Below are 15,575 nucleotides of genomic sequence, written 5' to 3' on the forward strand. Positions count from 1 at the left end.
GTAATTTCCTTTTCTGAAATTAAAACCCATTCCTTTGCCTTTTACTTCTGCTTCCTCTCTCGTCATCATCCACCGTAGAACTTCGTGATCACTTCCTGCTACTGGTTCCTCTACTGTCAGCCCTGTTATGTCATCTGATTCATGTGTGATGATGAGGTCTAGGATATTCTTTTCTCTAGTACTTTCCCTGACATGTTGATACAAATAACAGTCATCTAGTTGATTTAAAAATTTTGTTCCCCATGTCGAGTTTCCTTCCCATTTACTCCAATCAATTAGAGGCAAATTGAAATCACCCATAATAAGGCATTGACGCTTACTTGCCCATTCCATTTGCATGTAAAGGCTTTTGTCATAATCTTCACAATCACCTGGTCTGTAGATTACTCCTACTCGCATTATACCTTTGTTTCCAACTATCTCACACCATACAGACTCTGTACTAGCATGTGAAACGTCTGAATCCGGGAAAGCTATCGTCGCACTCAGGCTGCTTCTGATAAGAAGCATTACCCCACCACCCCTTCTATCTAACCTATCCTTCCTAAATACATTATACAAGCCGTACTGAAACTCATCATCGCCAATTTCCGGGTGGCACCACGTCTCTGTAAGCCCTATTATGTCCGCGTTACTTGTTTTAACCAGCAGTTCGAATTCGCTCATTTTATTGACGACACTTCTAACGTTATTGTATAAACAATTAAGATTTACTGTTCTTGTATATTTATTTTCTCGTATGAGAATCCTAAATCAATAAGGTTCTTTAAAATAAAGGTCCTCTATGAAGTCCTTATTCGCGTAGTCTTTGAGAACGCCATAGAATATAACTACACAGGCTGGAGGGGATATGTATGTATAAATTTCTTGTTTTGGGTGGCACCTAAGACGTAAATCATGCTCCACCTTGCAAATCTGTGGTGAAAACAGTATTCTGTCAAAGGCCTGATTATGTTGTATGTGTTTGTGTATTGTGTAAGTATTTGTTTAGGTTATGTTGTTTTAGGTCTCTACGCCACCAAGGAGCGGCTGGCTCCTGAGCAGATGCTACCTGGCGCTCGTCCCTAAGCCTTAGAGTCGGGCCTGATTTTACTATCAAGTGAAAGTGCACAAGTGGATGCACCCATTGGAGGTAGTGCAATACCAATGGATGCAGTTACTTCCACAGGCTGCCCAACCTGCAGAATAAAAAAAATATATAATAATAATAATAATAATAATAATAATAATAATAAAATAAAAAAATAATTAATTAAAAAAAACTAGTGTTAGAACATCTCTACACAATAATACACATCTATCAATAACAAGTCCTATACATTATTAAATTAGCTGGAGGGGACATGTGGAAGTGTGAACATGTGTTTTTTGTAATGGGTTTACATCATCAACATCAGATACCAGTTAAGAAAACTGTGATTAGCCCTTCACTTCTCGATCTACAGAAATGATACTTTGCAGCTTCCATCTTTCCTTGCCCTAAACCAATGTCATCCATAGCTCGGGCTGCACTTTCTTACCTGCTGGCTGATTCCCTTGTTCGATCTGCAGCGTCAAAAACGGTGTCAATTTCTCGCCGGAGCAAAGCATGGTGGAACCAACAGCTCAGCCTCAAATTCAGAATAAGCAAAGGCTTTGCAAAATGGAAAGCCACATCAGACCCAATAGACAGGACAGCATACTCAAGAACCCGTGCTCAATTTAACAGAAGTAAATCTAAAGCCATGAAAGCCTACATTGATAAAATACTCAAGGTAGAGAAGACACCGTTTAAGGCAGGACATAATGATTTCCCTCAACAAATTAATCCGATCGAATGGCTTGACTACATTACAAGATTTAAGCCCAAGTCTGCGTCGTCAGACCGTAGGAACCTTCACGTCAGCGAGACGCTCTCGCATCCATCATCATTACAAAAGGGGAGCTCATCCAAGCCATCAATAGTATCCCACCAACGTCATGTGCTGGATTTGATGGGATCCCACAATTTATCCTCAAGAGAGTAAGTGTTTTCATCATAGATGCGCTAAATCATAGGAATCCTAAATGGAATTGTCACAACTCAAAGTTTCCCAACAGCTTGGAACCTCAGTATCACAGTCCAGGCCAATTATGAAATCATGCATCCTCAAAGTTATGGAGACGTGCCTTCTTCACATCTTAACCAAACAGGTTCTCCCCTGTAATTCACAATTTATCCATTATGCACTGAAACGCAAGTCCGCCATCACCAACCTGCTGTCAACCAATAACACCATTCTGGAAGCTCCACAAGACAGGGAGGAGATGGCAGTTGTGTATATAGATATCCAGTCTGCCTTCGGCTGCATTGACGTCCAGCCCCTTCTTCGGCTATGTGAGGAGGGATACCAGATTAAAGGAAATATCCTTGAATTCTTAAAGTCGCTTCTTACAACCAGGGTTGTTCACCTGACAGTGAATAAAAAAATCCTTCACTAGAAAAGTTAGTATAGGTGTTCCCTAGGGCGGAGTTCTTTCGAGGCTCCTCTTTATTGCTGCCATCCACCCATTTCTGTGCCAGGAAGCGGATTTTCTCAGCTGCGCAGATGATTTGAAGCTCCTCTATCGGATCCATGGAACCGACCAACCTGAGACTGCTTCCGACACCATCATCAAGAGCCTAAAAACTGTTGTTACGTACTTAGCACAATTCTCTCTTCAGATTAACCCAAATAAATTTGCGCAAATAGTGTTCTCATTCAAATCACAACCAACTGAAGTAAACCGGAAAATCTATGGGACCTCATCCCTCCAGTAACAAAGCACAGAGATCTTGGGGTCATCTTTGACCCTAAGTTCAGCTTTAAACACCATGTCGCAGATATTCACAACAAGGTCTGCCGATCCTGATGGCTTGCCAAACAACACCTCTTTCGTGTCATAGAGTCTCAGTCCACCCTTCAATAAATTTGCCGGTTTCTTCAGCGAGTCATTACCTAAGGATCTGAAATCTGGGCGTTGGCAGCAAAAGCCATCTCATCTGATAAGTACTGGCTTCTTTGGTGGGTGCTCTTCAAGCACAAGCTTCTACCCCTCACACATACTTCAGAAATGACCAAACTTCTAAACTACGAGTCTGAGAACGGATCTTCACCCTCGCTTCCTCGTCACCATTAAAATGATAGCGGGTGAAATCAATACCCCAAGTTTTTGGCAGATTTGTAATTGGAGAATCCCTCCCGAAACCCTTAAGGGCCCTCCTTTCTTCACAGTCCGTGGCGTAGAGGGCGACAGATTCCTGCCAAATGGAGATGCTCCAAAACGTCCAAGATATGGATGCTGACTACAAAAAATACATTGAGGACAAAGCCTACAGAAGATGTATCATTAGGGAGTAGCTCTCGTCTTCAACTGAGTGACTGTCACTGTTTTTCCTTGATTGCTTTGTTGATATTGAGAAAAAAAAAATCTGTTTTCATGTGTTTAATACTTATTTTTTCGTTTTTAGAGTTTTTTTTTTCGTTTCTATTTTCCATGGATGCATCAGCCATCCATGCAAAATTTACTTATTTTCGCTGATTGCAATAAAGATATTTTATTATTTATTTATCTCCACCTCGTATCTCTATGAAGAACAGCAGAAGGGCCAGAAATGAGTAATGTATCTTTATGTGTATTATGTGTGTGTTCTGTTCTGGCCTCTTGGTTACCCAGAAGCATCAGTCACCTAGACCGATGATTCTGGGTACTCGTCCACATCACGGGAAGGTGGGCCAGCCCAATGGAGCTCTCACTGTCTCAATTCGAGACTCTGACCCGCCTGATGCTGCCAAAAGATGGGCCAGATTTCTATGGTGGCCCACACAGAGGAGGTAAAAAAAGGCTTCTGTGATTTTTTCTTTAAAGGTATTCCATAATTCAAGTGTATTCGACCACCTTCTGCAGTCCGCCCAATTAATATATGCCATATAGCGCCTTAAGCTGTCACAGTCGATCACCATCTACCAATGGTTCCTGTTTCCTGTAAACCCTGTAATGTCATCTTAATCGTGACTAATGAGCAAGTCAAGGATATTCTTACCCCTACTATTTCCGCTTACATTTTTGTTTTTGTGCTGCACTGGTGCTCCTCTTATGTTTATGATACTTGTCTTATCTTTTGTTATCTCGCTGTGAATAGTGGTGTAGATGAGAACATTGTTTAAAGTTCTTGTAAAATTACAAATTATACTAATGCTCTCTCTCTCTCTCTATCTGCCTGTCATGTAAAAATAAGACAATGATATGTATAATATAAGTAATTAGACAATGTATAATTTGTGTAATTTAATAAGACAATTATATGTATATTGACATTAAGATATGTATAAATCATAAGTGGATAATTATGTAAATAACTTATATTTGTATATATGAATGTGCATCTCCTGGTAAATAGCCGTACGCGGATGTCTCTTAGAAGACACCTGCACACGCTTTTCTACGTAATATGAAGGCGCATCCGTAGCCAGGGAAGAAGGAGCAGCAGTGCGTAGCACACGCTTCTTGATTAGACTGGGGTTCAAGCCCGTCACCACCAAATACGGAGGATGCGGAAAGGTCAGGGAATTAACCACCGCATATTCCCGGAGCAATATGGCCTTAGTTGCTAATGCTCCTAAAAAAAATCAAATAATAACGTAATATGTAGAGGTATGACAGAGTAAGTCATATATTTTCTACGTAAAAGACACCTGTCGAAACGCACTGATCGATATCTAATCAGAAAATGACCTATGTAATTATTTACCTGCGCTTTGTAGTGCGTGGCATTCTGAAGGTCGAATAAATATCACCTTGTAATTATTTACTTGCGTTTACATAGGTCACTTAGGAAAAGGCCTGGTAAAAATTCAGATCTTGGGTACCACTCCACACTTCTACTAAAAGTCAGGAAAAAGGCAGTGATTGACAGGTGCCACTCACTGTTTAACCCCACCACTTTCCTCCTAGGTTGACATGCCTATGGTGCTTATCCCTTCACTTGCCGCTGTTTTAAAATAAAGAACTCGTTTTCCTATTTTAAAACAGAGGAATGGGAGTAAACATCCTACCTAAGCTAAGCACCCCCTCCTCGACGATACAAAACAATCAGAAGCAAAACTCATTCACAATAATCATCCAATCACTGAACTCGACCGTACAATCACTCCGTTATACGACCAGGTCCACTGCATGGAGATAAGTTGTACCCAAATAACAGATTTTAGCCAAAGGCCTTTTGCTTCTGGTTCCACAATGCATGAGGAATATTGCTGCATCTGAAACAGCAGGACTAAAATGTTTAACTGAAATATTTACAAAATACTAAACTGTTTACAAATATACAAAACGCATCTTTTCTCTTTTCAGGTACCGCAGGCTTCTCGATACTCTCGTTGGAATGTCTGGAGGAGGATGACTGAGCCGGAAGCTTCGAAAACTAATACTGTTGAAATTCCAAAAATTCCAAAAATTCCAGAAATTCCAGGTAGATATCGAATATTTTTTGGAGAAAAAATTGACTCTCGATGTTGGTTCATTCATCAAAATTCCCTAGCGGGTATGACAGCGAACATCATTTCTAGCATTAGCATTAGCATTAGCATTACTAGAGGCATATGATGCAAGAAAGCAAGCTTATGCAGCATCAGCAAAAAAAAAAAAAAAAAAAAAAACCACTTCCACTTCATCCCACCGTTCGTTCGAAATACCTGTCCAGATGAGCCTGAAATTTATATACGCTATCAAGTTCCACAACAAGGATAAGGATTGGAAGTCTGTTCCACCAACCAACTACCCGCTGGCTAAAGGCGAATTTCCGAACATCTATCCTACATCTGTCTTTCCTCAATTTGAATTTATGCCCTCTCAGGTGATTATTATGAGCAAGAGGAAGAATCCCATCAGCATTGAGCATATTGGATGATTGTTTTCTACATCAGCATGTTCGGGAGGCAACTAGAGGGAGTAATACTCTTGATTTGATTATCAGCAGTGATTCTTCATGCATTAAGAATCTGCAGATAAATGAACCACTAGGTGGCAGTGATCACAGTGTGCTAAAGTGGGATTTACTGAAAGAGGTAACTACCATTAGGGGTAAAGGGAAGGGTTATTGCTTCCGTAAAGGCGACTACGATGGACTGAGACAGTATTTAAATTCTATACAGTGGGACCAACTGATGATGTTACCAACAGCAAATTCAAAATGGGAAGCATTCAAAGAACTTATCTTGGAAGCTACTAGGCTTTACATACCAACTAAGAAACATTGTTCAAGGTTTAGGCCAAAATGGATGTCAGATGAACTAATGAGGCATATGGCAGAGAAGAAAAATGCATGGGATACTTACAAATTAACACATGACACAGAAGCCTATGATAGATACAAGTTGATATGCAACCAAGTTACAAAGGAGGCTAGGCAGGCAAACGCAGATTACGAGAAATCCTTGGCAAGGGATGCAAAGAAAAACAGCAAAGAGTTCTTTACTTATGTAAACTCTAGAAGGAAGGGGATGAATCAGATTGGTCCACTTGATATTGATGGGTCAACTGTTGATGATCCTGCTCAGGTAGCTAACAAACTAAATGAATATTTTGCATCCATATTCACACATGAGGAGTTATTCAGCAAGGGGAATGCCAGAGGTGTATTCAACTCTAGCAGTAAGCTACAGAATCTTGAAATAACTGGGAGTAAAGTGGAGGAGAAACTGTTGAAGATAAACACAAGAAAGGCACCCGGGGTGGATGGGATCTATCCAGTTATATTAATGGAGGCAGCAAAGGAAGTAAGCAAACCCTTAGCCATAATTATGAGAGCTTCCTTGGACTCAGGGGAGGTACCCATAGACTGGAGATGTGCAAATGTGACCCCAATTCACAAAGGAGGATCAAAGGCTGACACAAGTAATTATAGACCTGTGAGCTTAACTTCTGTTCCAGGAAAATTAATGGAGGCACTGGTTAAAGAAGCACTGCAGGATCATTTAGACAAGACTTCAGTTATAGCTCAGACACAGCATGGTTTTTTTAAGGGGAAGTCTTGCCTGACCAACTTGATTGGATACTATGATGCAGTCACAAAAGAACTGGATGCAGGGAATAACTTTGATGTTATATACTTGGATCTTAGAAAGGCTTTTGATACTGTTGCACATGGAAGACTCCTACACAAATTGGAGCAGTGTGACATTGGAGGCAAATTGCTGCTATGGATAAAGGGGTGGTTGAGGGGGAGAAGACAGAGAGTGGTAATCAATGGACACTGCTCATCGTGGACTAATGTTATTAGTGGAGTCCCTCAGGGCTCAGTGTTGTGTCCATTATTGTTTTCTGTACTTATAAATGATATTGATGATGGTATATCAAGCTTAATGTCCAAGTTTGCAGATGATACAAAGGTTGGCAGGGTTGTCAAGGACACTACTGACACTATGCTGCTGCAACACTATCTGGAAAGGTTGAGCAGATGGGCTGAGAGGTGGCAAATGAAGTTTAACATTGACAAATGTAAAGTACTACACATGGGAAAAAACAACCCCAGAGCAACGTATCAACTCTGTGGTACTACACTGACAGTGGTAGCGAATGAAAGGGACTTGGGCGTGGTTGTGCAGGCAGATATGAAGTTCTCTGAGCAGTGCAGACGGGCTGCAAGAGTAGCTCATGGAGTATTGTCAATGATATACAGGAATTTTTCCAGCAGGGATAAGGAGGTGATTATTCCATTGTATAAGCAATGGTCAGGCCACACAGGTCTGGAGGCCTCATTTCAAGAAGGATGTAGAGCTGCTGGAACGAGTACAGAGAAGGGCAACAAGATTAGTGAATGGAACAAAGGGGTGCTCTTACGAAGAAAGGCTTAAGCTTTGCAAATTACAGTGTCTGGAGACTAGGCACCAGCGAGGTGAGCTGATAGAGGTGTATAAAGCCTTGAATGGTTTAAGCATGCTCAATGCTGATGGGATTCTTCCTCAAGCTCAGAAAAATCACCTGAGAGGGCATGAATTCAAATTGAGGAAAGACAGATGTAGGATAGACGTGCGGAAATTTGCCTTTAGCCAGCGGGTGGTTGGTTGGTGGAACAGACTTCCATCCCTTGTGGTGGAAGTTGATAGCCTAAATAAGTTTAAGGCTCAGCTGGACAGGTATTTTGAACGTACAGAGGGGTGAAGTGGAAGTGGTTTTTTTTTTTTTTTTTTGGCTGATGCTGCATAAGCTTGCTTTCTTGCATCAAATGCCTCTACTAATGCTAATGCTAATGCTCAAACCATTCAAGGCTTTATACAGCTCTATCATATCACCTCTCAGGTGCCTAGTCTCCAGACACTCTAATTTGCAAAATTTTAGCCTTTCTTCGTAAGAGCAACCCTTTGTTCCATTCACTAGTCTTGTTGCCCTTCTCTGTACTCGTTCCAGCAGCTCTACATCCTTCTTGAAATGAGGCCTCCAGACCTGTATACAGTACTCAAGGTGTGGCCTGACCATTGCCTTATACAGGGGAATAATCACCTCCTTATCCCTGCTAGAAAAATTCCTGAATATCATTGACAAGAGACTGTGAGCTATTCGTGCAGCCCGTCTCCACTGCTCAGAAAACTTCATATCTGCCTGTACAATTACCCTCAGGTCCTTCTCATTCTCCACCACTGTCAGTGTAGTACCACAGAGTTGATACGTTGCTCTGTGGTTACTGTTTCCCATATGTAGTACATTTTTTCATATGTCACCTCTCAGCACATCTGCTCAACCTTTCCAGATCCTGTTGCAGCAGCATAGTGTCAGTAGTGTCCTTACCAACCCTACCACACTTTGTATCGTCTGTAAACGTGGACAATCAGCTTGATATACCATTACTAATATCATTTATAAATACAGGAAACAACAACGGACCCAACATTGAACCCTGAGGGACTCAACTAATGACATTAGTACATGATGAGCATTGTCCATTGATTACTACTCTCTGTCTTCTCCCCCTCAACCATCCCTTTATGCATAGCAGCAATTTGCCTCCAATGCCACACTGCTCCAATTTGTGCAGCAGTCTTCCATGTGCAACAGTATCAAAAGCCTTTCTAAGATCCAAGTATATAATATCAAAGTTATTCCCTGCATCCAGTTCTTTTGTGAATGCATCATAGTATCCAATCAAATTGGTCAGGCAAGACTGCTCCTTAACACAACCGATCTGTGTTCGACCTATAACCGAAGTCTTATCTAGATGATCCTGTAGTGCTTCTTTAACCAGTGGCTCCATTGATTTTCCTGGAACAGAAGTTAAACTAACAGGTCTATAATTACTTGTGTCAGCCTTTGATCCTCCTTTGTGAATTGGGGTCACATTTGCACATCTCCAGTCTGTGGGTACCTCCCCTGAGTCCAAAGAAGCTCTCATAATTAATGCTAAGGGTTTGCTTACTTCCTTTGCTGCCTCCTTTAATATAACTGTATAGATCCCATCCACACCGGGTGCCTTTTTTATTCTTATCCTCAACAATTTCTCCTCCACTTTCCTCTTAGTTATTACAAATCATTTAGCTCACTTCCAGAGTTTACTTCACCTCTGGCATTCCCCTTCCTGAATAACTCCTCATGTGTCAATGTAGATGCAAAATACTCGTTTAGTTTCTTAGCCACCTGAGCAAGATCATCAACAGTTGAACCATCAATATCCAGTGGACCAATCTGGTTCATCCCTTTCCTTGTAGAGTTTACGTAAGTAAAGAACTCCTTGCTGTTTTTCTTTGCATCCCTTGCCAAAGATTTCTCGTAATCTGCCTTCGCCTGCCTAACCTCCTTTGTGACTTGGTTACAGACCAACTTATATCTATCATAGGCGTCTGTGTCACGTGTTAATTTATATGTATCCCAAGCATTTTTCTTCTCTGTCATATGTCTCATTAGTTCATCTGACATCCATTTTGGCCTAAACCTTGAACAATATTTCTTAGTTGGTATGTAAAGCCTAGTAGCTTCCAAGATAAGTTCTTTGAATGCTTCCCATTTTGAATTTGCTGTTGGTAACATCATCAGTTGGTCCCACTGTATAGAATTTAAAAGTTGTCTCAGACCATCGTAGTTATCTTTACGAAAGGAATAACCCTTCCCTGTACCCCTAATGGTAGTTTCCTCTTTGAGTAAATCCCACATCAGCACACTGTGATCACTGCCACCTAGTGGTTCCTTTATCTGCAGATTCTTAATGCATGAAGAATCACTACTGATAATCAAATCAAGAGTATTACTCCTTCTAGTTGCCTCCCGAACATGCTGATGTAGAAAACAATCATCCAATAAATCCACAAAAGTCCTGCTAGTGTGTGAGTAACCAGCCCCCAAATTCCAGTCAATATCTGGGAAATTAAAATCCCCCATTATAAGACTCTCTGATTTATTGGCCCACTCTATTTCTCTGTACAATTGTTCATTGTACTCATTCGAGTCATTAGGCCTATAGCACACTCCTACTCTCAATTTTGATCTCCCAATGCTTATGTCACACCAAACTGACTCGACACTGCACTGTCCAGCGATGTCGACTGGCTTCACTTCCTTGGATTTTATGTTTCTTAACTAATATCATAACTCCTCCTTCCTTCCTACCCTTTCTGTACACATTGTACTCCCCAAATGTCAGTTCTGCATTCCTTATATCTGTTCTTCAAACAGGCCTCTGAGGTTGTGTATATTCATATTGTAGTTTTAAATGTTTTTCACCAATCTTATGTAGAAATAAAACACAACGAAAACGAAAACTGGAATCTTGATAACTATGTATTTATAATAAATTATATTTAACTTTACAACTAAAATATATGAAATATACATTAAAATATACTGGGTTTATTTATGCTTAGGTTCCTTATATCTTTTTGACACCATGTCTCTGATATTCCAACAATATCTTATTATTATTATTATTATTATTATTATTATTATTATTATTATTATTATAATTATTATTATTATTATCTGCCTTTGATGCTTTGAGCAATACCTCAAATTCATCAAATTTATTTACTAAAATCTTTGCATTGGTGTACAGAAAAGTATACATGCACCTGTTCATATTCTTAGCTACCCTAACACAACCCGTGCGTTTACCTTTACCGGAATAACTCCCAGCAGCCTCTGAAATACTCTGCATCTTGTTTTCCAGGCTGCTGCTCATTCCAATACATCCCCCCCCCCCTCTTTCCTCACCGGATGGAAACGGGCTGAGTTCGAATTTCGTCGATGACTCGAGGAATTTTTGAAATTCTTTTTCACAACGTGATTGAGTTAGTGTGTGTGATGCTTACGTTCTGGGCCGGCTTAAGGCAAATCGAGCAGTTCCCCGAACAGTGCGCCAAAATTTAGGGAGCACAAAAGCCCCGAAATTTCAGTGATTTGCTGTAAATTTCAAGTCGGAGAGGACGCACCAAAAAATCTTCACAGGCCACTGATAGACTTCGGGCCACTTCTGCATAAATTTCGTGGGTTTTTTGTCGTGGAATCTCAGGTTTTTCTTTAGCAAATGTATGAGTCTAAATTAAAACCATGGCGAGACTTCAGTTGTTAGCGTTGGTAATACCATACCATTGAGTTGCTTTTTAAGCTTACAAGAAATAAAGCAAACATTAAAAATATTTCACTACTGTTATAGTTGGTCATACAGAAACAAATGATTGGTACGCTACAATTGAGGCAAACAAATAGGTTGTTTTTCGATGATGAGATAACCAGTGGTACTGTTGACCAGAGTAGATTAAGGGAATTAAACAGATCCTATTTAGGTCCTGACAACTTGGATTTATTTACTATTCAAGAGCTAATGGCAGTTTGCGTTAAAATAAATATTGATAAAGTACCCAGAATGGATTTGGTGGAAAACAATTGTATTTTGATATTTGTAGAAATGTTCTCCCATATCTCATGTTATTAATATGAATAACAAGTGTTTGTTAAAGGGGTGTATTCCCTGGTTATTTCAAAGTTGCGCTCCTCAACCTATTGCATAAATCGGATAAAAAAGTACAGAAAAACAATTATAGACTAATCTGATTATTAGCCAATCTTGGGAAGTTGTATCAAAGTAAGTTGTAACCTTGAAAGACTGGATACTTTTTTATAGATCACAATGTATTTTTGCAATGTCAATGCGGAGTTAGGAAAAAATTGCCAACTGAAGATGATTGAAGTTTTGATTAAATTTTGCGAGCAATGTTCTGAGAAGTACGTTTTAGCTCTGTTCATCGATTTTGAAGGAGCTTTTGATACAGTTTGGTACGGGAAGTTAATACGGGTTGTCCACAAGGTTCAGGTTTGGGGCCACTATTTTGGAATCTGGTCTGTAACTAGTGGTTATCTTGACAGTTCTCTCATTGCCATAAGGTAGCGTGCGCCGTCGACTTAGTGCTTTGTACATCGGAAGATCGAGGCAAACCATACAGGATAGGATGGAAGTTATTGCGAATACCTTGTAACCTTGTAAATTGGGCTGCTCTGCGAAAATTTCTGAAAGCAAGACTGTTATGATGCTTTTGAAGGGTAAGCTGGATTATGTTAGACCCCCCCCCACACGGCTGGTTATTAATAATAAACAAATACAATTGGTTTCAAAAGCGAAGTATCTACGAATACGTTTTGATGACAAATTACAATTTTTTCATCATGTTTAAATGTAAGTTCTAAAGTAAAGAAGTTTACTGCTCCCTGACGCGTTGCCAAATCAGATTGAGGACTCGGAAGACGAGTCCTTCATTTATGTTATTTGTTGCTGTTGTGACTTACACTGCATCCACACATTCGGATAATGTCAAATTTCGTCCAAAGTTATTTTGCTTACAGAGATTCAACCACTTTAAAAATAATAAAATAATTTTATTATTTTTGTTTTAAATTTAAATTTCAATTTTATTTATTATTATTTTTTATGTTATTTTATTTATTTTTTTGCAGGAATCAGTTCGGGTAACCAATGCGGGACTGATATCCTGTTTTCTTTTTTTTTTTTTCAGTAGATGCACGGGTGGTGTCTACGCCGTGGTGGCAAAGTAGCCCGCTAAATTTACAAACAACACACATTACACTTCATCAACCACACATTACACTGCAGGCCTATTTTTTATTTATTTATTATTCAATTTATTACATATGCTTCATCCCTGAACAGCCTTCAGCTACGAGGGTGCCTATATACATTTGTACATTATAATTTAGAAAGCAAACATAGAAATCGTACATTAGTTTCTATAAAATATTATAAACATTAGTTTCTATGAAATAATACAACAAATAACATCTAATGTGAGCAAATAAAGCACATACAAATATAGAGAGTGACACAAGCAAAAGGTAGAGACATATAAACACATACGCATCCTAATATATGCTAATACATATACATACAAACAAATTATAATTTAAAACAAATTAATTCTTCAGCAAAGTACAGTGCATGGGAGATTCCATCCTGAAGGAGATAATCAGGAAACTTCTACAGTTCTATGTGGTACATGTGGTGGTACATGTCCTGTATCTTCTCAGTTCTGTACGCTTTCTCATCACAGAACTTGTGGGTATATCAATCTTCAGAGTGTTGTACGTTTGGTGGATTTAGACGGAAAAAATCTTCTAAAAATCTTTTTAGACGGAAAAAATCTTCTAAGCATAGTTAGATTCTGTAATATGCTTCTTAGAGGAATCCATGCACTATTGCAAAGAACGCGGGAAAGCCTAGGGCCTACAACAAGATTATGGACATTTGGAGCGTCAAAGCGATCGGTGAGGAGTTGACAGAGATTATGCAGATTTCCTGTAATGAGCAATTGATTCCAAGAACTGCAACAAAAAGGTTAATATACATGATTGATCTCGAGATGGTGAAAGGGTGGCCATTAACACGGTTCAACCATCTTAAAATCCAGTACCCGATACCCATGAATTTTTTGATGTTAGTGAGGGAAGCAGAGGACCACATCGTCGAGGCACACACGGGGATCGGAACAAGACATGTTTGTATGTAGTGAGTGGCAAGTTTTTGGTTGTTTACCCCAGTAAGTTCCTGAATTATCGCCCACATTGCTGACAGAGTTTTTGCTTTAGCGTTGGCGGAGTGCTGTTGGAAAGGTCAGGCCTTCACCCCAGTTGAGCCCCTAGATCAGTGTGATGAGAGACCTTTTGGACCATAATACCCTTGATTTAGATGTCTATGTTCATCTTCTTCTTCAGGTTGGTGAAAGACATTTGCGCTGACTTGGTCGGATTTATGGATAAGCCAATATTCTCAAGATAATGGTCAAGTTCTTCTATTAGGGCAGTGGCATGGGGGTTGATTGCGTCAGATTTGTCACCGTGTTTTTGACGAGATGAAAAGTTTTGTATCATCTGCGTAAGAGCTGCAGTCAGGATGCGTAGAGAGGAAGGGATCGAAAGCGGCAGCAAAATATAGTGCAGAAAGGACCCCACGTTGGGGTACTCCTCTGTAGCCGACGTGGTTCGATTGGAAGGTTCTACTTTTTACTGTCAAATGCCTTTGTTTGAGAATGGAAACGAAGACGTTTAATAGGCCTCCCTGTATTCTGAAATGCTTTTCAAGTATTGTCATCAAGGAATTGATTGAGACATTATCGTAAGCAGCTTTAATGTATAAAAATACTACATCAATCTGTTCTTTGGCGTTCAGAATCGTTTGGATCCGAAATAGGGTGTCCATTAGATTAGTCACAGTTGATCTCTTTGGAATCACAGTGTGTAAATATGGTGGTCATTTCTGGAACAAATGCATAACAAGAATTGGCAGCAGAGTCTTCTCGAACAATTTTAGTAAATTGCAGCTTATAGAGATGGGACGAAAATCCTTCTTGTCTTTCGGATGTTAAACTTTAGGCACGGGTTTTACAATATAATGTTTCCACATTTCAGGAATAATTCCAGTGTGTAGGGTTTCTCTAAATAAGCAAGACCTGGATGATGAATGGATTGCTTACTTTCATGATGAAGAGGGGGAACATATCGGGGCCATTTATTTTGGAGACTATTTAATGCCTGAATTACATTTTCTTTGGTTATAGTGATTTCTGTTAGTAGAGGTCTGATATCAAGATTGGATCCGGATGGAGTCATGTTATTCATGTAATTTACCAGCCAACTGGTATTGTCTGGTGCGAGAGAGTTATACTTTAAATTAGGATCTGGAGAGATTTCGAAGGTACTGTTCGCCCATCCCCTAAATAAGGTTTCGTCCATGGTGAAATTGGTATTCTTGTTGTTATTGATTCTTTTAGACCGTTTAAGCTTTTTAGAAATTGCAAAGTTGTACTCCTGGCGTTTGTGCTTTTAGAAACAGGCTCGTTCTTATTTGTAAGCGATGTAGTCTTCAGGGGTTCTTGTTTTCTGCCAATTTCTGTAAGCCTTTTGTTTTCTTACAAACACTACCTTCATATTGTTGTTAAACCACCAGTTAGACCGATGTGAGATCCGAATTTCCTTAGAAGCACCAATACAACCTATTTGAAATAATTCTTCAACCAGGATGGAAGCGGCTTCATTCCCTGACTTTTCTAACAGACAGTTCCATTTATACGTAGTGAGGCGATGGAGGA

General features: G+C 39.7%; 1 protein-coding gene across 1 annotated transcript in view; it reads right to left on the bottom strand.

Moving 5' to 3' along the window:
• Nucleotides 1-1,064: 1,064 nt before the first annotated feature.
• Nucleotides 1,065-15,575, bottom strand: part of LOC150077637 (uncharacterized) — a 33,129-nt gene continuing 18,618 nt past the window's right edge. The window contains exon 5 of the mRNA XM_090385180.1: nucleotides 1,065-1,178. Within this exon, the coding sequence (XP_090241306.1) occupies nucleotides 1,065-1,178 (114 nt within the window). The remainder of the gene's footprint in view (nucleotides 1,179-15,575) is intronic.

The sequence above is a fragment of the Mastigoproctus giganteus genome, chromosome 11 (assembly GCF_048544385.1).
Source record: "Mastigoproctus giganteus isolate SK-2022 chromosome 11, ASM4854438v1, whole genome shotgun sequence".
Lineage (NCBI taxonomy): Eukaryota > Metazoa > Arthropoda > Arachnida > Uropygi > Thelyphonidae > Mastigoproctus > Mastigoproctus giganteus.